This window comes from Chiloscyllium plagiosum, chromosome 16 (genome assembly GCF_004010195.1).
Source record: "Chiloscyllium plagiosum isolate BGI_BamShark_2017 chromosome 16, ASM401019v2, whole genome shotgun sequence".
NCBI classification, from domain to species: Eukaryota; Metazoa; Chordata; class Chondrichthyes; order Orectolobiformes; family Hemiscylliidae; genus Chiloscyllium; species Chiloscyllium plagiosum.
In genome coordinates, this window is record NC_057725.1 from 33,196,511 (window position 1) to 33,222,469 (window position 25,959).

The 25,959-nt window shown below is 38.8% G+C and overlaps 1 protein-coding gene across 1 annotated transcript in view; it reads left to right on the forward strand.

Moving 5' to 3' along the window:
• Positions 1-790: 790 nt before the first annotated feature.
• Positions 791-25,959, forward strand: part of pik3c2a (phosphatidylinositol-4-phosphate 3-kinase, catalytic subunit type 2 alpha) — a 100,515-nt gene continuing 75,346 nt past the window's right edge. Inside the window, exons 1-4 of the mRNA XM_043705773.1 lie at positions 791-2,041; positions 12,979-13,079; positions 15,853-16,010; positions 23,775-23,895. Coding sequence (XP_043561708.1) covers positions 896-2,041; positions 12,979-13,079; positions 15,853-16,010; positions 23,775-23,895 — 1,526 coding nt within the window. The 5' untranslated portion in view covers positions 791-895. The remainder of the gene's footprint in view (positions 2,042-12,978; positions 13,080-15,852; positions 16,011-23,774; positions 23,896-25,959) is intronic.

Here is a 25,959-nt window from a genome sequence, read left to right on the forward strand (position 1 = left end):
AACTACTGTCACCAGAATTGATTTGGAGATGCTGGTGTTGGACTGCGGTGTACAAAGTTAAAAATCGCACAAAACCAAGTTATAGTCCAACATGTTTAATTGGAAGCACACTAGCTTTCGGAGCGTTGCTCCTTCATCAGGTGGTACCACCTGATGAAGGAGCGACGCTCCGAAAGCTAGTGTGCTTCGAATATAACCTGGTGTTGTGATTTTTAACTTTGTCACCAGAGTTGAGCACACTTCCAGTGGAGGGTAAACTGGTGTTTCATAACTTGCTTTACCTTAGACATCTATTTATAAAGCTCACTATTCCAAATGCCATTATAAAGTTTCTCAACTTTTTATTGCCATCTTTAATGATTTGTCTACAAATATAACCAGTCTCTCTGCCCTTCCACTCCTTGGAATTGCAACTTGATCTTCACATTGTCCCTTGTTCTTCCTGTAAGATTGTATCTCTTGATACTTTGCATTATATTTCATCTGTCATGTGCTCCTCAGCCATTGCCTGATTCCATCTTGAAGTTTATTGTTTTTGTCCTTGCAAATTTTGAAATGTGGCTAATAGCTGAGGGCACAGTTTTGAATAAGAATGATGCTTAAGTGTGGGAACCTAGAGGGAAGGCTGCAAGGTTCCTTCACCAGAAATCTGAAGCTAGGAAGTTTTGGACTAAGATTTTGTTATATAGGTACATGGATGTGTTGGTAGCTCATAATGAGGGTTTAAATTTTAATCTCGGCAAGATGTGTGGCTTTGTAGATGGCACTTCTAATTGTTATCTTTTATAATTCCATTTTTGTTTTTGTTTGGAGCTCTAGGTTCTGATTCTTTGGGACTTCCCAGCTAGGAACACTTGGACTTGCTGTGATAAATGGGAATCTACCAGTTAACAGCATGGCCCAGATATCCAGTCGGAATGGATTCAAGCAGTCAGCACCTGCAACAGTTGGCTACTCTGGGAAGCGAGCTGTTGGCAAAGAGGAAGCCCTGCAAATGGAGGCTGAAGCCTTGGCTAAGCTGCAGAAGGAGAGAACCCAAAGTTTAAAGGAAGATCATCCTGTGCGGTCTGCCAGCAATGCACGTCAGAAATCTCCAAATACCATCCAAGAATATGACCTTATTCACTTTCCAGAGGCAGAAATCTCCAAGAAACGAGCTGCTGATGCTCTATCTGACCTAGATATAGAGAAACTAACTTCAGCTGAACTGGAAAAACTGCTTTTGGACAAAAATTTTGGACCTAAAAAAATAACTCAACCTCCTACGTTACCAAATACTCCTCTTGTAAGTCCATCGTTCTCAAGTCCGTTTTACAGTCAGGCACTATTTTCTGGGGGACAGTGGACAAGTGGAATACAGGTGCCTGTGGTCCAAACAAGTGCTTATCATGCAACACCAGTGACATACCCTAAACAGCCTGATCCATTTCAGAATGGTTTTGGTCCTAGTCCTGGACAGTCTTCATACCGACCTTCTGAATCGATATATATTGGTCTTCAAGGACATCAGTACATGCCTTTCCCACTCCAGTCTGCTACACCTGTACACCCTACAGGAGTTCTGCCACCTTATTCAACAGTACCACCTGAACTGGCAAAGTTATATGATAAAATAGCCAGTACATCAGAATACTTGAAAAACAGCAAGTCGAGCAATGATTTGGAATCATCCAATACGATGGTTCCTAAGTTGCCAGTTTGTGAAAACTCAAATGATGTTAGCAAGTTTGACTGGCTAGATCTTGACCCACTCAATAAAGCAAGGATTGAAAACCTGGAGTTGTCGTACAGTTCAACAGATATTGAGCCAAAAGTAGATGCAGGCACTGTAGCTGCAGATCCTTGGGAGCAAGTGCTACAAAAACAAAGCCCATTGGAAAGTAGCTCACCTGACATTAGGAGTGAGGTGGCATCATTCAACCAGTCAAGTGGGAAATCTGCGTCTGGCACTTCAGTGACACGTAGTTTATCTCTTAACCTACGGTCCACAAGTTCCCAGCTTTCTGACAGCATACAAGGACAGGGTGACCAATCTTCACAGGTAGGAGATTGAAACACACTATTTTGCATTATGCTTGTGTTTTCTATCTATTAACTGATATGCAAATATGCCTATGTTCTGAACATTTGTATTGTGATATGTTTGTCAAGTATTCTAAGGTGCATTCATGTTTAACAACTAATTGGGGTATAATTTGGTAGTTTTACAACTCTTCTTAACATTGCAAGAACATAAATGGAAGCAGGAATTGGCCCTTCAAGCCTCAAACAATCCCAGTTTTGTCTTTGGAAATTGATCAAATATTCAAAGATCCCTTGTGCACATGCTTGGTGAAGATGGTGTCAGGCTAACAAACAAAATTGTCAAGAAACTGCTACAGAAAATGCTGGAACTGCTTTTCTAATTCACACTGAAACCCTGGTCATCTTTTTTTCCTCAGTTTTTAGTTAGCTTTGGATTTTAATGACTTGAAAACATGACAATAATGCAGACTTAATCTGCTTTCTCCGAGCTCATGAATAAACTCCATAGATTTGTGACTCGTGCCTCATGCACTGTGGTTAAATCTCTCGTACCAACCAAAATATGGTCGATTTGAACTTGGCGCTGCGTTCAAATGGCATTACTGAGTTTGGGTTTCCTTTCAATGTGCATTATTCCATGCATGCATCTCCCTTTTGTCCACCAGAAAAAAATTGATATACCATAAGCAGGTAGGAATTCCATGACCAGGTTACATCCATCCATTTTGGAAGCTCTCTGGTATCTATGTAATTCTGTACAGTTCAGGGCCAAATGTCCCAATTGATTTTGTGACAAAAGCAAGTCATTTGCTTTAAAGCAAATGCAAAATGTTGCCAAATAAAAACACAATACTGGATGTACTCCAGCTATATGGCAGCATCTATGGATTTAGAAACCTTTTTCAGTGATGACTTCCATCAGAACAATCAGACAGATATGTTTGTCTACAATCGTGATTTTCCTCAAACACACTCGTACAACCGTTATGGCACGTTGGTGTCTAGCTATATTTGTTGCAAAGTAGACCAGATCTCACTAAATTTTATATGGTTAAATTTGATGCCAGAATTGTTTACAGAAGATGAGTTTTTTTTGTGTGCCAACTGTTTGGGTTCCAGTCACACTGTCATAATGGAAGAAGGCCACACTTAAAGTAACTACAATTGTCTGCAACAGTCACACCACTGTATTTTGTAAACAGCAAATTCTTGTCATCTGTCGAGCACTCGAGCTGGATTTTCTCTAGTTCTGTTCCTTTGTCTATGACAGAAGCTTGCATATCAACTGGTAAATTTTATTTTGTATGTGTGGCATGTGGGCATTGCTGGCTGGCCAGTACTTACTGTCTGTCCCTAGTTGCCCTTAAGGTGGCAAGTTACCTTCACCTGCTGCAGATAGGCCCCAATGCCGTTCAGAGAGGGAGTTCCAAGATTTTCATCCAGTGAGTGAAGAAATGGCACTAATTTCCAAGTTAGGATGCTGGGTGGCTTGGAGGAAAACTCTCAGGTAGTGGTGTTCCCATGTATCTGTTGCCTTTGACCATCTAGATGGAAGTGATGGTGGCTTTGGAAGGTATTGTCGAAGGATCTTTGAATTTTTGCATTTTTGTAAATGACAGACACTGTTGCTACTGAGCATCAATGGTGGGGTGAGTTCATGTTTGTGGATATGGTGCCAATCAAGTGGGCTGCTTTGTTCTGGATGGTATCAAGCATCTGAGTGATGTTGGAGGTACAGTCATCCAAGGTAGCGGGGAATATTTCATCACAGTGCTGGAGGTGAGTTACTTGCCACAGTATTCTTACCCTCTGACCTGCTCTTGCAGCTGCTTTGCTTAAGTGGCATGTCAAGTTGGGTTTCCGGTCAATGGTCATAGTCATACAGCATGGTAACACTTCCTATAGTTGAAGCAGTCAATGTCAAAGGTAATCCCAAAATAAACTAGTCCCACATGTCTGCTCCTGGTCCATTTCTCTCCAAAGCTTTCCTATTCCTGTATCTATCCAAATGGCTTTTAAAAGTGGTAATTGTACCCATATTCACCACTTGCTCAGGAAATTTTATTCCATGTGTGAGCCACCTTCTGTCTCTTTTTTTTTTTCCCCTCCCCCACCTTTTAAAAATGTGCCCCCTCATCTTTAAATCCCCCATCCTTGAAAAAAGGCAACTACCATCAACTCTATAAAATCATGAGGGCTATAGATGGACTTCTTTTAGGTGAACTCCCAGGATGTTGATTTACATTTAGACTTTCCTTAACTAGAACTGACAGGTCATGCATACCTCTCACAACAGGAAATGCCAACTTGTAAGGTGCTTTGGCATGCAGCCAATATAATCTTTTGACAGTTCGATGCTGTAAAAAGTTGTTGTTTCTGACTTGAGCATTCAGTTGCCCTCTAAATGGATTTGCCCCCTGATTTTTACCAGGAGATTGCTGGTGAATCAATTCTGCAGTTATAATGGGATTTGCATTGTTTTGTAGAAGCAGAACCACTGAAAGGATAAGTTTGCACTCTGTGACCTTTTGCATTTTCTAATGTGACCCAACTAGAGATGAAATTGAGAAGCGTCCCCAGCATTTCCTGACTAATGATACACTTTTTTTAGTCAACAAACATTCCTTTCAACAAATGAGTCCTTCTTCCACAAGGGTATATTTCCTGTTTTGTTAAAGCCAGTTAACTTCAGACTGCTCAGAAAAGCACCATGAAAAATATACTTTGAATATTGTTCCAGGCAAATTTTTGTTTTTATGTTCATCTTTTCCACGGTTTATCCAAAGTGTCTAATTTCCTGTCATTACCATTTTTTAGCATTCCAGAGCTGCAACCAGCTGTTTCATTTTTCCCTCTTGGGGTGACACTGAAGTAGACACCACCATAACAACAATGTACAGTTCAAGAAGGATTCTTAATTCCTTTTGTACTTTGACATGTTAAGTATGTTGTGAATTGTCTGCAGTGCTGCTTGCAGAGCTCAGATGTGAAATCTAAGAGTTTTCCTTCTAGTGTTTTCAAACTGAATACATTAATAGTTAACTTTTTTTCTTGTAAATTTCTTCCACCATCAAAATTGATCACAACCAGATTAGGTGTAGCACAGATGTCAACATCCACTTGACTACCTCCTATCTCTGAAAGAGAAGTCTCTAGTCTTTTTTTTTGATTTTTGCTTCTGACTACTTTGCAGCATATGTTGTATTCAAATAAGATCCAAGACTTTCAAAGGCAGTGCAATTACTCTGATACCCATTCCCATCTCTTCAGTTAGTCTTGCATTTCAATTTGAGAAATGTATTGGAATCTTTCACCTTTAGTTTTTCTTGGCCTCCTATTTTTGTACTTGCATATAAATTACAAAGTAGGATTTTCTCAACGTAAGTCTTCATGCATAATGCCTTCATTATTAGCAATGCACATGAGTTAACATTGTTCTAGATTTGGTCAGGTTTCTTCTGGTGAATTGTAAAGCCCCTGTTTGTCACTTTACAGTTTTGCTGAGTAATACTTCAAGTCAGTATAGTGTCCCATATGATTACAATAGGTTCCAATTTAGATAATTATTCTCTAATGTGGCACTGAACAGATGATTAACCTTAAATGGCCGTTTACACTTGGTTTTATTGCAGATGAGATTAGCTATAGAATCATTAGCTACAGGTGAGATTAGCTACAGAAACAGACCATTTGGACCAACTTGTCCATGCTGACCAGATATTCTAAATTGATCCAGTCACTAGACTAGGAAGTCAAAATTTAGGATAATATTCTGCAAGGATTGACATCACCCTATCGAAGATAGTGAAGTTTGAGTTCATTAAAAAGTATGGAATTAAATATTTAAAGTGCCAAGTACCATTTTAAAAAAAAAACCCATCTTGTTCACAATGAATGTCCTTCGGGGAGGATGCCTATGTGTGACTCAAGTCTCTCAGGCTCTTTAAATAGCCGAGTAAGCCACTCAAGAACAATTGGAGATGGGCAATAAATGTTGGCCCAGGCAGCAACACACACATCCCAGACTGAACACAAAAAGTTCTCTTCTCTCACAGTTTGCATGGTGGGGGTAGCCTCTTTTGCAATGACCATAATAGAGGTAGATATCCAGCATTTGTACTGCTTTAAAAACTCTGAATGCTTAACCTTCGAAAAATGAGAGAACTCATTAGTAATAGACAGTTAGTGTTTTCAGATATACATGTTCCGTTCAGTTAGTCTCTTCAACTCTTATTCCTAATAGTGACTGGCATTAGATGACTATTGAAACCTAGTTTCTTACATAAATTTGCCAGTCTCTGCCCTTGTATTCAGTTTTAGAAATGTGCGTGATATTCACACCATAGTAGGAAACCATTTCATGTCTATTTTATTTTCTTTATTGTGACATATCTTTCTTTCTTTTCTCACCTTCCCCACTCCAAAACATGGATATAACTGCGGAAACTGAAGAGTTATTGTTCTTGGTTATTCCTTTGTCACTCCCAGCAGTATTTGTTCTCTGTTACAGAAATCTGGGGATGTGCTGTGCTTTCTGAAGAGTCTGGGGGAAGGAAGAAGCTTACAAAAACAAGTGATTTAGTTTTTAAGACTGCACATGTAGAATGAGGCTATTCCCCATAACAGTTCAGTGTATTTGAAGAGCTGTAGCATGTAAAGGTTTTTGATATATTCTTGCTGTGAATAGTAGAAGTTGACCTGTCCTTCCTGAAGTAGTTGCCAGGAACGTTGCTTTCTGACCTGAGGAACTTTACAAGTGTTAGGGAGACGTGCATTATAGATAAACTGTTCTGTTACATGCAGCAGCTTTTATGCTGAAAACAGGAAATTTTGAGGCTTTAGTAGGAAATGAGGAAGCACAAACATTTGAAGCAAAGCCAGTTTCTTTTCATAAGTGAATTTTGCTGCAAGCATCGAGTCTGCAGACTGGAATGTCAATTGGTGAGACTGCTGAAGGTTAAAAAGTCAAATTCCCATTAATGGAATGTTCTCAAATGGGTCATTTGACATCAATCGCTTTGTCTCCAGTATAAACTCTCATTTTGTTAAACCATCAAGGCTGCATTTAACTTGTCTGAGGAATAGCCAGGCTATTTTAAACATCTAGTAAAACTACCCTTCTGTTTTGTAACAGACCTATTCTCTGCTCACTGAAAACTGTAGATCATGCATCCTTTTCTGACATCTGAGAAGATGGACAATTAAGCTAACCAGTGGTTGTAAATCAGCTGCTCTGACCATTTCAAGCATCCAATATGTGTCTGAGAACCAGCAGAGGGAGGTTCAGTTTGTGCAATTGAACCTTTTTTCTGATTTGAGAGGATAGTGAGACAAATGTAAGTTGGTAGTGAAACAGTGCCATTGCTCCCAACAATATTAACAATCAGTGGCTGGAAATAGGCAAGGGTGTTATTGGCCAGGCCAGCATTTGCAGAGGCAGTTAAGGGTCAACCATTGCTGTGGGTTTGGAGTCAGAAGTAGGTCAGACCAGGTGAGCGCAGCAAATTTCCTTCCCTAAAGGAAATCTGTGAACCAGAAGAGTTTTTATTTTCTGACGATCTACATTGGTTATAATGCAGCTTTTTATTCCAAATTTTTGTAGTTTAAAATCTCCCATGGTGAGATTCAAATCCATCTCCGCAGAATGTTCACCTGGTTTCTGGAGAGATCTGAATGTCACCTAAGTGCCTTAAATCACTTCAGTCACAGTAAATGCTGGCGTGCTTCCCCACTTATCTATTTATATGGTCATTTAATCAATTAACCTCCGTCAACAGATGAACAATTGCTAAGTGGTCAGATTCTCCTCTCTACTTTAAACTTTTGAAGATTTTATACCTTTTAAATAAACTGTTTTTCTTCAGGGAATCTGAGCATTTCTGGTTGAGTCAGCATTTATTGCCAATCCCTAGTTGTGCTTGGTGGTGGTGAGCAACTTTCCTGAACCACTGCAGTCCATTTGGCATAAGTATGTGCTATCATTTGAGTGGTCAGGATTTTGACCCAGCAACAGTGATGGGAACAGGATTTTTTTTTTCAAGTTTAGATGGTGAGTGGCAAGTAATACTCACTCCACAAATACCAGGCAATGACCATCTCCAGCAAGCAAATATAGCTAGTCAAACCTGGTGTTGTGACAATTCAAATGGCCTTACTATCACTGAATCCCCACTCCCCTACTATCAATATTCTCTGGTGACCATTGACTGTATAAAAACTATGGCAACAAGAGCAGGAATCCCTCCGTGTGTAACTCATCTTCTGAATCCCATATCCTGTCGGCCATCGACAAGGAGTGTAGGAAGTATTTCATCACTTGCCTGGGTGACTGTACCACCAACAACAGTGGAGAGAAACTTTCAGTTAGTAGTGTTTCCATGTATCTCCTTCTGTTGTCCGTCTCGATGACAGGGTTGATGTGTTTGGAATGTGCTCCCAAAGGAGCCTCTTGAGTTTCTGCAGTGTATGTAGTACTGCTACTACTGAGCTGTAGTGGAGGATGGAGTGAATGTTTGTTTGTGGACGTGGTACCAGTAGAGTGGTTTTTTTTGTCTTTGGTGTTGATTTGATTTTTGGAGCTGAAGTGCATTTCTCGTCCAGTGATCAAGGCATTTTTGATTCTGGGGGTTGGAGAAGACAAAATGGGTCAAGTGTCCATAGGGGATCTTGGTCGCAGCCAATCTCAAGTCAATTATACTCTAAATTGCTCTGTCTGTTAGTGACTACTAATCAGGCCAAGCAAACATCAGTGGGATGAGAATGGATCTGAATCTGACCCAGATCAGTGCTTCGGTATAATTATCTCTGCCAGTCAATCACTGCCTTGTTAAAGAAAGTGAGGTGCAGTCCAGGTGTATTCCATTGAGGAGAAGGGTAGGACAAGTAAATTTAGAACACCTTGGATAATGATTAAGTAAACAAAATGCATATGTTAGATCTCAAGTGGACAATAGAATAGAGTATCAGACTGATTTACTGAAGGTTCAGAGGACACTTGAAAAAGCAAATAAGAGCAAAAAGAGGAGAGTGAGAATAATAAACTGGCAGTTGACATAAACAATTTGTGGATTATATTTTATAGACTTATAAATAACGGGCTTGCAAGGAACCTAAAGAGGAACTTAGCATGTTGTCAGGGGCAATATTTAAGTATAAGAAAATGCTGCTCAAAATGAAGGAATTTGAGACCTTTGTATCAACTTCTCAAATCTGTTAAGAGGAGATATTGTATAGGCTGTCTGTAATTAAAGTTAGTAAGTTTCCAGAGCCTGCTGAGGTACATGAAGGAAGTAAGTGTGAACACTGGCCGTACTTTGCAAACCACCTTAAATCTGGGAGTGGCCAGAGGGTTGGACAATTGCAGATGTTATGTTATATCCTTATTCAAAAATGGGTATAAGAATAAGTCCAGCAACCACAGGGCAGTCGGTTTAACCGTAGTCATGGGAAATAGTTTGGAATCAATAGCTGCACACAGACTAATTATTACTTGACTAAATGTGGATTAATTTGGGGAAGCCCACACAGATGTGTAAAAAGGCAAATCTTTAACTTGCTTTCATTTTTTTGATTAGATAACACAGGGCAGGTAATTTCTCTGGTGTATTTAATATCCCAAAATGCAAGTGTCTCAGAGTAGAGCAAAGTGGAGTTTATGGAATAATAGACAGTAACAATGCAGGTACAAAATTCTTTTCTGTTGCTTGATCAAAGGGTAGAGGGGAAAGGTTGCTTTTCAGGCTGGAGGGAAGTTTGTGACGTTCCCCAATGATTTGATCTTGATTTTGTTTTATTGTGCTTTGTACAATGTTAAAGTTTATGAATGGAATGAGAGAAGGGGATAGCCTTCTAAAGGACGTAGGTTGGATTGGGCAGACGTGACAGATACATCTTTAATTGACAAAAACTAATTTGGTCACTAATTAGTCATTTCTCCTGTCAAAGGAGCAGCACTCTGAATGTTTGAGATTTCAAATAAACCTATTGACTATAATCTGGTGTCAGGTGACTTCTGACTTTGTCCGCCAGTCCAACATGGACACCTTCACATGTTGTTTATTTTGGGAGGAAGATGCAGAAGGATATTACAAAATAAAGTACAAATCAAACAAATGCTGCAGAATCTGAGGCACTTTGGGTTGAAATGTGCACACTGTTTTTGAAGCTGATGAGTCAGGTTGAGTTGTATTTTGTAAAATGAGACATTGAGTAGAAAAGGAATTAAGGAATGAAGGTAAATCTGTATGAAATCCAACAGCCTCTACTGGCGTTCTGCACATCATACATTTAGGAAGGGCACAAATAAATCAGAGGTGAAAAGTAAATAAATGGGAATGATTGCCAGGATGTGAAGCTACAATTATGTTGTTAACTGGAGAAACTAGTTTGTTTAAAAAGAGGAAAGGTACAGGGAGGACATTTCAGAGCTTCACGACTTGGCAGCCAAAGAGATAGGTACCAATGGTAAACATTTAAAATTGGAGGTAACGAGATCAGAATTAGAATTGCAGATGATGTGGTCATTTGGGTAAGGGACTAAGTGATTGGGGCTAAGTTTGTAGGTAACAAAGACAGATGGAAGGATGGGTAGTATGGAGGCTACAGATAGACTTGGTCAAGCTAGGAGAATGGGTTAAGAAATGGCGCACAATGCGAAGTGGGAGTGTGTTAGGTTATGCACTTTGCTAAGAAGAACGCAAGGATAAAATGTTTTATAAATGAGGAAAAGCTTTGGAAATCTGATGCACAACGGGACTTGGGAATCCTGGTTCAGGATTTTTTTATGGGTAACATGCAGGTTCAATTGGCAGTTAAGGCAAATGCAATGTTGGCATTCATTTTGAGGGGTTAGATCCAACAGTAGGAATGCACTGCTCAGTCTGTATAAGGCTTAGGTCAACCTGCATGGGCAATATTTTGGGCTCCATATCTAAGGAACGATGTGCTAACCTTGAGGGGATTCAGGAAGTTTACAAGAATGATCCTGGGGCTGAAAAGCTTGCCATATGAGGAGTGGTTCAGGACTCTAGGTCTGTCCTCATTGGAAGTTAGAAGGATGAGGGGTAACCTCGTTGAAACTTAAAATACTGAAAGGCCTGGTTAGAGTGGACATGAAGATGATTCCACTAAAAATAAAGACTCTGAGGGCACAGCCTCTGCGTAAAGGGATGACTCTTTAGAAACAAGATGGGGAATTTCTTCAGCTAGACAGTGGTGAATCTGTGGGACTCATTGCTACAGAAGATTGTTGAGGTGAGGTTTTAAGACTGAGACCGGTTCTTAATTAGTACGGTGATGCTAGCTTACAGGGTGAAGGCAGAAGAGTGGGATTGAGAAACATCCAAAGTACTATCGAAGAGCAGAGCAGACTTAGTTGACCAAATGGCCTAATTCTACTCCGATATCTTATGTTATGGTTGACTCTCAACTGGCTGAAATGGCCTAACAAGCAGAACAGTCAAAGGAAATCCCATATAGACGACAAATGCCTCAACATTGACCCCCACATCCCATGAAATAATTTTAAAATTTGTCCTTTCTGGAGGATGGGGCGTGGGGGGTCAAAATATTGCTTGATCAGTAGCCACTGCAGGTCAAGGAACTTGAAAGTGACTGGGAATTTGACTTGCTGAGAGTTGAAACTCAGTTGTGACCTAGAGTTAAAGAAGGGTAGAATGTTTTGTCATTGAGTATTGTCCTGAAGTGAGTTTCACATAGTGGAAGTAGAATACAGTTGACTTTGAATAGGAAACCTGTAAGATACAATGTACGTGCATTTTAATACTTTAACTATAACTGACCATTCATGGCACGAGTTTAATGTTATTTTAATTAGACTGCCCCTCAAATTGCATGTCACATGCAGCTAAGGTGTATGTTGTTTCAGTTTTTCAAGAAGACCAAACGAAACAGCATTCAAGTGGAAAAACTCCCAAGGTTTTTGAAATGTAATGGGAAATGGCACACTGTTCTACTTTCTTAGTATGCAAGCATAACTTGATTTTCCCATGGGAAAAATCAAACTCTTTACTTTAGTTCCTAATTTTTCTTTTTTGTATGATGTCATTTCCACTTAAAATTGTATGAGTGCACACTAGAAGAATGTTCTGCAAATTGAGTAATTAGGTCACCTCATTTTCTTCACTGGCAAAGCACTCATGACAGACAGTGAAGCACACTAATGATGCAGTCATATTCTTTACAATGTCTATTCCTTTGTAGAAGTCACTGAGATGACTCTTTTCTGTGTGCATAACTTGGATACATTCCTTAAAAGGTTAATAAAATTACGATGTAATTGGATCATTATCGGAGCATTTTTTGCAACTCATTTCCAGCTGCCTGAGGAAGGAGGGGGGTGGAGGGCTCCGAAAGCTAGCTATTTCAAATAAACCTGTTGACCACAACCTGTTATCATGTGATTTTTTTTTTTTACTTTGTCTACTCAGTCCAACACTGGCATCTCCATATCAAGTTAAGCTTGATTGCAAATTCCAGAGAATGTTTCAGTATGATGTTTAAAGAACATATTTGCATTCTTTTTCAGCAGGGTTTGTATGGAAAAATATTAGCTGCTTTTAGCATGTGCACTTTTCCATATTTATCTGCATCATTCATACTATGCACTATGCTTAATGTGTTTATGGTATTCTAGAGCCAACGTCTATTTAGCACTGTTTGGCTGTAAATCACTAGTGAAAATTAGATATGCAATTATAACATATAAATATTCCAGCTTTCAGACTGAACAATAATATCTTATTGCAACAGCTTTTGGGTATTGAGGTAATTTTAACAGTAAAATGACCTACTTAGCTCATTTTCAGAACCTAAACTCCCTGTGGGAAAACTTTTAACTAGGTTTATTGCATTGTTTCTTGCTATGCATTATGGTTAATGTGTTTAATGTATTGCACTGTCTGTTTAGATTTAGAAGTTCTGGTTTCATTACAGGTTGACAATGGGACCAGTAATGATCTTAAAAGCGAAAATATTCTGGAACAAATTTATTCACAAAATGAGGAGGTAGCAGCTTTTTGGCGAGAACTTATTAAGTAAGAATGAGCAACTTTAATCATCCTAATAAATGTGATTGCTTGATTTTCAAAGTTAACTTTGTCATTTGCATATGAGTTCGCCAGAAGTGGTGATTTTGTAGAGAAACCAGAACAAAGCTTCTGCTTCAGTGCTGTCCAGGCTTGTGAAGGTGACGTCAGCACTTCCATTTAATTCCTCACGTTTACACTCTCTCAGAAATGCATGTATAAGATGTAAGAACATTGGATTTCAACAACCTAGCAAATCATCATCCTGAGGAAGATTAGTTGATCTTTTTTCGATATTTCAATGCGATTTCAATCTGCAGTTTTACATGGGAAGTATATTTGAAATGGTTCTTGTCTACAGATTACTTCAACATCATGGGCATCACTGGCTGGGCCAGCAATTTAAAAAAAACTTGATTGTGCCATGTGAATGATCTTGTGTAAATATTCCAATACTGTGCTAAATATTGGTATTTACTACTACTGTCCAATCTATACTGCAAACATAGGCTCAAACATGAAATTTTAGAGCTGTACAGCACGGAAACAGACCCTTTGGTTCAACTCTCCGTGCCAACCAGATATCCCAACCCAGTCCAGTCCTACCTGTCAGCACCCACCCCACATTCCTCCAAACCCTTCCTATTCATATATCCATCCAGATGCCTTTTAAATGTTGCAATTGTACTAGCCTCCACCACATCCTCTGGCAGCTCATTCCATAAGTGGCCGAACCAATGTCTTGTACAGCCACAACATGACCATCCAACTCCTGTATCAGTACTCTGACCAATAATGGAAAGCGTACCAAAAGCCTCCTTTATTATCCTATCTACCTACGACTCCACTTTGAAAGAACTGTGAACCTGCATTCCAAGGTCTCTTTGTTCAGCAACACTGCTTAGGACCTTACCATTAAGTGTCCTACTAAGATTTGCTTTCCTAAAATGCAGCACCTCACATTTTATCTGAATTAAACTCCATCTGCCACTTCTCAGACCATGGGCCCATCTGATCAAGAACCCATAGTATTCTGACGTAGTCGTCTTTGCTGTCCACTACACCTCCAATTTTGGTGTTACCTGCAAACTTACTCATGATACCTTTTTTATGTTCGCATCCAAATCATTCTTTTATATAAATGAGGAAAAGCAGTGGACCCAGCACTGATCCTTGTGGCAATCCACTGGTCACAGGCCTCCAGTCTGAAAAACAACCCTCCACCGCCACCATCTGTCTTCTACCTTTTGAGCCAGTCCTGTATCCAAATGGCCAGTTCTCCTGTATTCCATGAGAACCTTGCTAGCTAGTCTCTCATGAGGAACCTTGTCAAATGCCTTACTGAAATCCATATAGATCATGCCCACCACTCTGCCCTTAATCCCCTTTTATTACTTCAAAAAACTCAATCAAGTTTGTGAGACATGATTTTCTATACACAAAGCAATGTTGACCATGCCTAATCATCCTCTCCTTTCCAACTACATGTACATCCTGTCCCTCGGGAATCCCTCCAACAACTTGCCCACCATTGACATCAGGCTCACTGGTCTATAGTTCCCTGGCTTGTCCTAACTACCCTTAAACCGTGGCACCACATTTGCCAACCTCCACAGTCTTCTGGCACCTCACCTGTGACTATTGATGATACAAATATCTCCGCAACGGACCCAGCAATCACTACCCTAGCTTCCCACAGATTTTGTTTCAAGATATCCAGCACTTCCTTATCTGTAATATGGACATTTTTCAAGATGACACCCATCTATTTTCCTATATTCTATACCTTGCATGTCCTTTTCCATAGTAAACACTGATGCAAAATACTCATTTTATTATCTTCCCCCATCTCCTGCTTCTCCACGCAAAGGCTGCCTTGCTGATCTTTGAGGGACCCTATTCTCTGCCAATTTACCCTTTTGTCCTTAACATATTTGTAAAAACCCTTTGAATTCTCCTTAACCCTATTTGCCAAAGCTATCTCATGTCCCCTTTTTTGCACTCCTGATTTCCCTCTTAAATCTATCCTACTGCTTTTATACTCTCTAAGGATTACTCGATCTATCCTGTCTATACCTTACATATGCTTCCTTCTTCTTCTTAATCAAACCCTCAATTTCTTTAGTCATCCAGCATTCCCTACACCTACCAGCCTTTCCTTTCACTCTAACAGGAATTTACTTTCTCTGAATTCTCGTTATCTAATTTCTGAAGGCTTCCTATTTTCCAGTCGCCCCTTTACCTGCGAACATCTGCCCCCAATCAGCTTTTGAAAGTTCTAGCCTAATACTATCAAAATTGGCCTTCAAGTTAGAACTTCAACTTTTAGATCTGGTCTATCCTTTTCCATCACTATTCTAAAACTAATAGAATTGTGGTTGCTGGCCCCGAAGTGCTCCCCCACTAACACCTCAGTCACCTACCCTGCCTTATTTCCCAAGAGGAGGTCAAGTTTTGCACCTTCTTTAGTAGGTACATCTGCATACTGAATCAGAAAATTTTCTTATACACACTTAACAAATGCTTCTCCATCTAAACCTTTAACACTATGGCAGTCCCAGTCTGTTTGGAAAGTTTAAAGTCCCCTACCGCAGCCACCCCGTTTATTCTTACAGGTTGCTGAGATCTCTTTACAAATTTGTTTTTCAATTTCCTTCTAACTATTAGGGGGTCTATAATACCATCCCAATAAGGTGTTCTTAAGAAATGACAGTAATTGGACTCTCCAAATTAATGTCATCTGTTTGAAGTTAAATTTTCTTTTCTCCCCCCCCACTTGTAGATTACGATCCACATTTCCATATAGTGACCACTCCACAAATCCAGGCTATATTTTGAGTCCTGTTATGCTTCACCGTGATATGAATGGAGAAAATGCTAGTGTGAAGGTCTCCATAGAGATTGAAGAGTTTCAGGAGCCGGTCACCTTCACCTGTGATGGTAAGTTTTTTACCATTTTATTTTTGATTAAGCAGTGTGAAGTGTACATTTTATCTATGCATTTTGCAATAATGCTACCTTAATACTTTAATAGTTCCTTGAAATTTAATTTTGGTAAATTGCATGAGATGAGAAGCCTTTTACATTTGACTGTAAATGTGCATGAAACATCTTGAAAAAATATTCCGACCGTTGGCAATTAAGGATGTGCGTTTTCAGTTGTTTTGTGAATGAGGTATCATTTAAATTTAAAATGGCTCAAAGTCACACATAGGATCAACTTCCACATGAATTCTTTTATCAATGTCCAAATATTGCTCCATTGTGTGACAAATCAGAAATTCTGGAAAATAGTTTGTGGAATTAATTCTTGATCTTTTTTCCCATATAAATTATTAATTCTGAGAGTTTTAATTGAGTGGTACTTGTTATTTAAACTTTATTTCAGCTTGATGACAAATGTATTTTCTCATGGAAGTTTAAACGTTGCTTCTGTGCTGCATATTTTAAAGCTTATAATTGTTTTAAATTTAAAATGCACATTAACATCGAACATGCGTAAATATATGTATCGTCCAATAAAGATAGACCTCCCTCCTGAAAGAGTCATAGATCTGAGAACGTCTATGAATAGAGAAATGGCGTTAATGTTTGTCAGTTATCGATTTCATGTGTTTTGATGCTTCTTGATCTGATCTCGAGCTTTTTCTGTAACTTATTTTAGTGTTCCAGTATATACAGTGTTTATCTCTTGCATTTAAAGGGTTTTGAAGGGGTCATTTGACCTTAGACGTTTTTTGTTTAACTTGAACATCCAAAATGCCTCCAGTAGCCTGCTTTCAGTCACTCGTCCAGGTGAAATGTAATTGAAATTGTCAGTTTATATATTTCGATCGATTTAGCTATTGAGCCTACAGTTAGGCATACAAGAAGAAAGTGAGGTCTGCAGATCCGACTCAGTGGCGCTGGAAAGGCACAGCCAGTCAGGCAGCAAACGAGGAGCAGGAGAGTTGACATGTTGAACATAGGCTCTTCATCAGAGAAGAGGAAGAGCTTATGCTCAATGTTGACTCTTCTGCTCCTTGGATACTGCCTGACTGGCTTTGCTTTTCCAGTGCCACACTTTTTGGCGCAACAAGGTACAGACTTGCTCCTGTTCCAATCTCAACAGTGCAATGTCTACCAATTAGTGTTTTTGAAATGCGGTCACTATTTTAGAACTTGGCAAAATAATTGTTTTATTTTATCCCTTTCACTTATGAAGCAGGGGAACCACAGGAAAACATGCTATATAAATGTCTTTAACTTGTGCAATTACTCCGATTGGAATTATAGTAAATTCAAAAAATTACTATCTGCAGAAGTGCTACTGACTCGGTACAATTGCATGATCAGTGAATAGTGACCTATCTGTGAAGCAGCAACAGATAATTCTGGTTGAGGTTAAATTCTGTCGTCATATGAAACAAAAGTGGGCGGCACGGTAGCACAGTGGTTAACACTGCTGCCTCACAGTGCTTGAGACCCAGGTTCAATTCCTGCCTCAGGCGACTGACTGTGTGGAGTTTGCACGTTCTCCCAGTGTCTGCGTGGGTTTCCTCCGGGTGCTCCGGTTTCCTCCCACAGTCCAAAGATGTGCAGGTCAAGGTGAATTGGCCATGCTAAATTGCCCGTAGTGTTAGGTAAGGGGTAAATGTAGGGGTATGGATGGGTTGCGCTTCGGCGGGTCGATGTGGACTTGTTGGGCTGAAGGGCCTGTTTCCACACTGTAATGTAATCTAATCTAAATCTAAAAGTCTGAACATTTCAGACGAGTAAAGGATTAAAGGAATCCTTGCCAATTAGGTCTTCAATAACTTTCAGAAGGGAGAATTAGCTCTGAGCATTCATTTCTCTTGTATTTGTTCAGTTTTGAAAATTTAGCATTTATACCGTTTGCCATAGTGATATTTGCTTAGGTTCACTAGTAATGCTTATCTCAATTTAAAGACATTGGTTTATTGTTAAAATGTTAGTACATGATGATTTTAAACAGCACTTTTTCGGTATCAATATAAGAACATAAACATTCAACTCCTCAAGACAGCATGCAATTGTATTGTGGGTCAAGGAAACGCAACAAATGTTCTGTGCACAAATAGGTACATCTAATCAGTCACTGAATACAAATTAGAATTTTCCTTTCCCTTTTAGAGAAATTGCAAGTTGCAATTTTTCTCTGTTGCAATGATTTAACTCCAGATAATTCAATTAAACCTGGCTCAACCAACTTGCTTACAAGTGCTCAGTTAATTTGTGATAAGTGTTTAACCCACTTTTCAATTGCTTAGTAAAACCTGTTTCTGCTGTTCTCACACTGTTGCTTGCTTTATGGAATGACAGACAATGGAAGATCAAATTTTAGGTATTCCTCAGGTCAAATGTGGATTTTTTTTTTAACTCTGTTTTGCTTGTTGTAGAGAAATTGTATTTTACTGATTTGGAGCAGATACGTACATGCTATTCTTTCTAGTTGCTGCTTTATATTTATAACTTCCATTTTATCATGTCTATACATCTGCTATTCCACTGTGAGAGTAGCAATAAAATCTGTAAGAAGCTTGTATTTTATTATTTCATTGCTCACAAAATTATGGATTTTTAAAAATCCTTTTCTTTGAGTTTTGCGCGTTATTAACAAAGCCAACCATATCCAAATAGCAATTGTCCTAGAGGTGGTATTGAGCTGCCTTTCTTGTGCTACACGGTATTTTGTACAAGTACTCCAGTGCTTTTATATATGGGAAGATCTGTTGCCAATTGTCCCTTGGAGACAATTCTCCTTTGTTAGAGCTTTGCAATAGTAGTTTTAGTCATTTGCTTTTGAAATAACTGTACAGAGGCTGGTACTCTTTCACCAAGTCACCCTTTTATTCACATGCACACAGTCCATGGACTCTGACCAGCTGGTTCAGAGCTAGTCCCTCTAATGACAAGACTCTGAATAGCCTGTAGGTGTCTGTCAGCCAAGGTTCCCTGATTTGTCCCAGGTTGGCATCTCCAATCGAGGGTCTCATAGTCTGAGATCCATTGGCACTTGTTCCAATCATTACATTTTTTAAAATGTCTGCCTTTTTTTGTATCTTGCCTTTTTACCAGCTCCCCTTTTTTCTTTCTGAGCAACCACTCCTAAGTTTAACCAGAAGAATGAGAATTCAGTAGACACAATGTTCAACAATTAAATGCTAAAAGATCCAGCATGTGGACTGTATGATGAGGAAGGAACAGGTGATAGGCTGTGAAGTCATGATGCACAACTTGAAGCGAGGTGGATGTTGGGAAAAGGCATGATGGTATTCTTTTATATGGTTGGAGTCTTTATTCATTGCATGTCAAAGGTCAAAATTTTGTAAGGTTTCATTGGACAGCACCTTGCATTGCAACCCTGCAGTTTTCAAGCTTATGTCCGCAGAGGCCTTCCAATTGGTCAGTGTATAATGGTCAGCCTCCGAACTAGACAAAATAGAAATGTATTGTGGTCAAGATTTAAGCAAGTAATGACTGGAGATAATTTCTACATTACACAATGCTCACCTTGCCCCTGTTTTCATTGTGCTTTACTCTTATCATGTTCTTTCTTTGCATCTTCTCTTTTGTACTCTCTCCAAGGTTTGTACATTTTCCTGTTAAGCACAGGTTCTGCAGTGAATAGCAGCCACACCTGATTCTGTGATATTTTTAGGTAGATGTTTGTTTACTTGAAAACCTCTAACGCACTCTTACATGTAGTATTGTAACGTGTGCTGTTATAATTTTTAGGTGTGAGATCACTTGTCCATTTTAAAAGAAGTCCTTCCACTCTAGAGTGTGCAGCTGTGGTACATTGTTGATGTATAATTGATTTAAAGTCAGAGAATTCTATTTTTAAAGATGAAATTATTGGTACAACAAACTACAGCCATGTGTGGGGGTAGCAACTGGTTTAATTTTCATACCAAGTTTGAGACCATTTTGATTAGGCCAAGAGTTATGAGATTGACCTTTTAACGTAGGTAATTTATTTGACTGCATAATTGATTGGGACTAAAGCAACATCCGAGAAAAGTAATTGTGGAACAAAATAAAAGTATGCAGTACTAAAAGAATTCACTTTATTTATAACTCCTAACTTAATTAATTTGAATTTTTAAAGTGTACATGTTTTGAGCATTAGTTTCCTAGTGCACATTTTTCTTGATTAGAATGAAATCAAAATCTTTGACATCTCCGTTATGTTTAGATTTTCAGAAAACATATGGTAAAATGCCATAAAAACTATATCATAGCTTCCAGTATTGGAGTAATGTATTAGTTTCATTGAGGATTGATTAACACAAACAAGGTGGACTTGGGCTTAATGGATCTTTTTTGAGCTGGAAAGACGTAACTAGTGAGGCACCACAAGTTTCTGTCCAAGTGCTTCAATGATTTGTTATCTATATTGACCTAAAAGAGGAGGAAGAACGTATTGCATCTAAATTTGCACAACTGTCTGAAATGCTCTACCCCAGAGAGATGTGAAGAGGAGGGAAGAAGATTTTTGAAATATCATGGATTTGGCAGCATTGCTCAGCTGGCATGAAGGAGAAGTGGATTGGGGGTGGGGGAAGGTAACAAACATAGGAGAGGATGTTCTCATTCTGAAATAGTTAAGATCAATGTTGAGTCCTGAAGACTGTAAGGTACCTAGGCAGAACATGAGATTTTGTTTGTCCAGTTTATGTTGAGCCATGCTGGAGCACTGCAGCAGGCATGGGAATATGGCAGTGTTGAAGGGCAGGCAACTGGAAGCTCTCTAGTCAGATACACAGGTGCTTGTAATCTCTGCTGAAAATGTGTTGCTGGAAAAGCGCAGCAGGTCAGGCAGCATCCAGGGAACAGGAGAATCGACGTTTCGGGCATAAGCCCTTCTTCAGGAATGAGGAAAGTTTGTCCAGATTGCAGGTCTTCCTGACCTCTCCGCCCCACCCCAGTCTGACCTATCACCCTCACCTTGCTTTCCACCCACCCATCACATTTCCGACGCCCCTCCCCCAAGCCCCTCCTCCCTACCTTTTATCTTAGCCTGCTGGACAAACTTTCCTCATTCCTGAAGAAGGGCTTATGCCCGAAACGTCAATTCTTCTGTTCCCTGGATGCTGCCTGACTTGCTGCGCTTTTCCAGCAACACATTTTCAGCTCTGATCTCCAGCATCTGCAGACTTCACTTTCTCCTGCTTGTAATCTCTGTTTAGAACAACATTCGCTTTCTCTTAAAGGTACAGTACGCTCATTCAACTTTATAACAGTACTAACATGTACCATGACTGCCAGTTCTTCGCCCTTGTATGGTGATGAAGGAGAAAGTAAATGGGCAAGCGTTATACTTTGATTGCATGGGAAGGTACCTTGGAAGTATGGGGAGTGGAGAAGGAGTGGATCAGGGTGTCTCAGATGGCACAGTTTCTATGGAATGCTGATAAGGGAATAAGTGTCTGGTGGTGGCATCACTTGGATGTGGATACTGATTGGGTGGAATCTTTGTTGGGCGAGGAGAGGGAAAGGATGAGGGCAGCATTTTATGGGTTTTTTGTTATATTTAGCCTTTTGTCTACTTCTGTTATCATTTGACATTTTTGCTTACACTGGCTGGTTTAAGAATGTTATTCTACAGCCTGAAATCTTTCTGGAATTTATTTTGCTGTGGAATTTTAAGATATCAAATTATAAAAATAATGACTGTATATTTTTGTATGTTCAGGCTTTAACTGTACAAGTCTAACTGTTGTAGGAATGTCTCGAATGAGAATGTGTATTTTGATCTTTGCATTAAAACACATGGCAAATTAAGGCCCTCATAGTCTTATTATAAAAAGGATCTACTTTAATTGCTCAATATCTTGAACATAAATGAGAACTGTTTGTTTGGTAAAGAAAAATGTCACGCATTTCAGGATGCTAAAAACATTAAATTTGGGCTTCCCAATGGTTAAGCTAGCTTTCATAATGAGTGATCCAAAATAGAGGTAAGAAAGGTCCCAAGTTTTTGATCCATTGTGTCTGTTTAATTGGCTGAAATACTGAGACCCATTCTGGACAACGCAAGTTTGGAAAGTGTTCATGGAATCAAACTATGCTCACTAACTGAGTGTGAAATAGAAATGTTTATGATCAAACAACACTGACTCAAAGAAAACACAGGTGAAGAGGTGTGAGATTGCTTTTGAATGCCAAAGCAGCTATTTTCTAGCAGCTGGCAGGCAAAGTGAGAGTTGCAATCCCTCACTTTTTTTTATTAATAGTACCTTTTCCTATATTTTTTTTTCTTCAGCATCTCCACCTCAATCTGTTGTTTCTGAGGATTAGAGAACCAATTAATATTTGAGTTATCCAGTTAAGTATCAATGAATTAATGGACAGCAATTTTGCTTTCATTACATTTTTAATCTTTTGTCCTCAATGAGAAATAATTTGACAAAAAAATACATGGCAAACAATTAGTTGCTTCTAATCATACAACTGCAATGAGTTGGCACGTCACTAGCATATGTTTGGAGACAAGAATGCATGGTCTGCCAAATTAAACAATGTGAATGCCTTACTTATGTTACAAGCCAACTTGTTATAAAAGTGAGCAAAGTTTGAACACAAAATCTGTAGCTCTCAAAACAACAACCTGTCATATGCAAAATAGTCTAGTTTTCAATCTCTATCTTGGATTTTCTTGAGGTATTTCTCTGAACTGTTTATTTTCCCTCCAACTTCTAAGAAGTCCTGTACTGGCCTACCTTTTTCAAGGCAACTTCTGGATTTTAGTTTCTGTAGTATACAAATGCATATTCCCTTTTTTTTTTCTATTTTTCTCCTCTGTCATATTGGATGTCAAGTACCATCTTGCTATCCAACTGCTCATGTGATGTCAAGTTATGCAAAAACTATTTTCTGAAACATTAGTAAAACTGAACATCTTGTTTGGTTTTATGAAATGTTAACTATTCCTGATCATTCATCCTAATCTTTCTCATTGCTTTCAGTAATCATCAGATATCTGTTTTGGTTGTTGTATAAATTAAAACAAGGTGAAGTCGACTTTTAAAATTGAAAACCTTCTGCTGCATTGACCCTGAATATTGAAGCAACTTTTCTAAAGGCCCACTGCCTTGCTCACTCACTCCTCTATGCAAGTCTATTTGAATCTCCTCTCCCTGGCCATGTATTCAGTCACCTTTTTGGTTTGTAACTCTCTCCCAAAATTGTGACTAGGTTTATTTCTCGAGACGTGAAATAAATCTGGACTTGTGTTTGCTCTATTCTGAGTTTTAACCATTTTAATTTAATCAATTAAATTCATGTCTTTTTAGCTGAATGCCATTTGTTACTCTGACAAGTGTGGTTGTGTAATTTCTTTATCTCCAAGATCAACACAGCTTTGTCACATTAGTCTTCCTTTATGCAAATTATTTAAGACTATTCTTAACTTTTGCATGTCCTAGAATGTTTGTGACAATAGACTTCTGGACAAAGTTATACATATTTTTGGAAGCTACACCAGATGATTGTCTTACCTGTTATGCAAATCTGCATTAAAAGGGGAACGTAGTCATAATTCTTTAATTTCTTCAAAATCATGGAAGAGATGGCACTGCAAACTGATTTGAGTTTTTTAAATTCTGTTTAGTAGAAATTACTGATGTAAATTAGGTGCAAGTGATGATTACTAATACTGAACTTCTTATACTAATCTTGAACTTCTTTTAAATTTTCCAGTGAGTTCCCACGTAGAGCTTATTATAATGCAGGCTTTGTGCTGGGCGCATGATGACCTAAATAAAGTTGACATTGGCAGCTACATACTGAAAGTCTGTGGACAAGAGGAAGTATTGCAGAAGTAAGAGGCTCCAACACAATTATATTTCTCTAAATTATGATATTAACTTTCAGAATTACAATAACTCTTTACATTAGAATAATTCCATATTGGAGTTGCTTAATTTGACTTGTTTTTCTAAATGTCATGTTCAATTGTTTTGTTTTTGAATGAATGCAGCATATTGTGTCTCTGCAGTCTACTTTAATTAGTTCAGATTAGATTAGATTAGATTACAGTGTGGAAACAGGCCCTTCGGCCCAACAAATGGTGGGAGGAAACCGGAGCACCCGGAGGAAACCCACACAGACACTGAGAACGTGCAAACTCCACACAGTCAGTCGCCTGAGGCGGGAATTGAACCCGGGTCTCTGGCGCTGTGAGGCAGCAGTGCTAACCACTGTGCCACCGTTGTGGTCTGTTATATATCATTGTCTAATTTTCTTTGTCTGCTCAAAACAGATGCTCAAAATTTCAATTCAATATCATCAAGAATCCAATTTCCACACTCATTTTGGCATGTTTTCCTTTGATACTATGTTTTTGGAACTTTTCCTGTTAGTTTTACACAAGGTGTGCTGAAAGGTTGAACTACGGTCTTTCTAATGTTATATCTATACTACTTTCTTAACAAATTTCTGTGTTCAATGACTGTTAGCTGTAATATTTCAATATTTTACATGGGTGTGTAAATTAGTTTCTGCAACTGATGTCAGCTTTTGGCATCTTTCATTTTAATTAGGGAAGTAGCAGGGGACTGGGTGGTTAGAACTCCAATTCAGAGCTGAAAAACGTGTGTGAGCCTTAGAAATTGAATATTCATCTTGATTAGGAGCCAGATTCCACATGTGGTGATACAAAATTTTATACTTTTTACCCTATTAAACTATTGGCTTGAAAATTTTGCACAGATACAAGATTGCTGCCTTCTAGATCATTCCTTAAGTTTTGTATAGATACTGACATTAAAACCTTCTAATGTTTTTAATCTAATATTCCTTGAATTATTCAAAGTAAATAAAAAAAATGTTCATAAATTTATAAAGCAGCTGAGAGAAATTGGGTTAACGCTCTTGACTGGGGTTCTGATTAAAAGAATGCCTTAGGCTCTCTTGTTGTATGTTGATGAACTATTTCTGGCTGCTTTTTTAAATGAAAAATTCAATGACTCCATCTAAAGCAATAATATACTACTTGCAATGGTCTTGCAGGCAATGGACTACAGTGGGCTGTTTTTATTTAAAAAAAAGGATAATTGTAAGGAGCAGATTAAAAATTGGTTTTATTGCTTAAATTGTGTACACTGTTCTGGCCTGAAAGTCACTATCTGTTTAACTTTTAAACACTGAATCAACAGAGCTTTTCTGATATGAACTTGTAGACGTTGTTGGTCCAGCTTGCGCTTTAGTGTTAAAATTTTGTCTTGACCAAGTTCGTGCCCAACTTTCCCAGAATTGGTGTTTGTTTGAATTTCTTTTAGTCAGGTTTCTATCTCTGCTGCATTGCCATGGTACTGTCATGTGATAAAGTAAATCCTCCTGTTCTCTATACTGTCTCTCTTTTACAGGATCTGTAACACTGTCTTCCATCCAACTGTGACTGCACTTGCCTGGTTTTCATTGTTTTATTATGGACCTATCTTTCTAATCAGTTGCTTCGGAGACTTTATTGCACACCTGTGGAACAGGTGGGACTTGAAAGTGGCTCCTCTGGTTCAGGTGTAAGGAGACTACCACTCCATTGCAAGAGGACCCTTTGCCTGATTTTCATTCTTTTGACCAGTTGCCACTCTTTTTTTTAAAAGTGGACTATTATGCAGTTAGTTTTGCATGCTAACTTTTAATTCCCATTATCTTAGACTAGACCCTTAGCCCATTGCAGGAAGCTTTCCTCCAATTAGTTTTTTTTTAAACACTAGATTATTAACACTTTCCATAGCCAACCTAAACCTTGAATGTCCCCTGAATGTTATCCTAGTGACACCTAGATTATACTTTGCCATTGCCAAGACCCAGGTCCAGCGTTGACTTCTTCTTTTTCATTGGACAGGAAGCTCTGAGGTTCCCTCTGCCCCCTCTTTCCCCC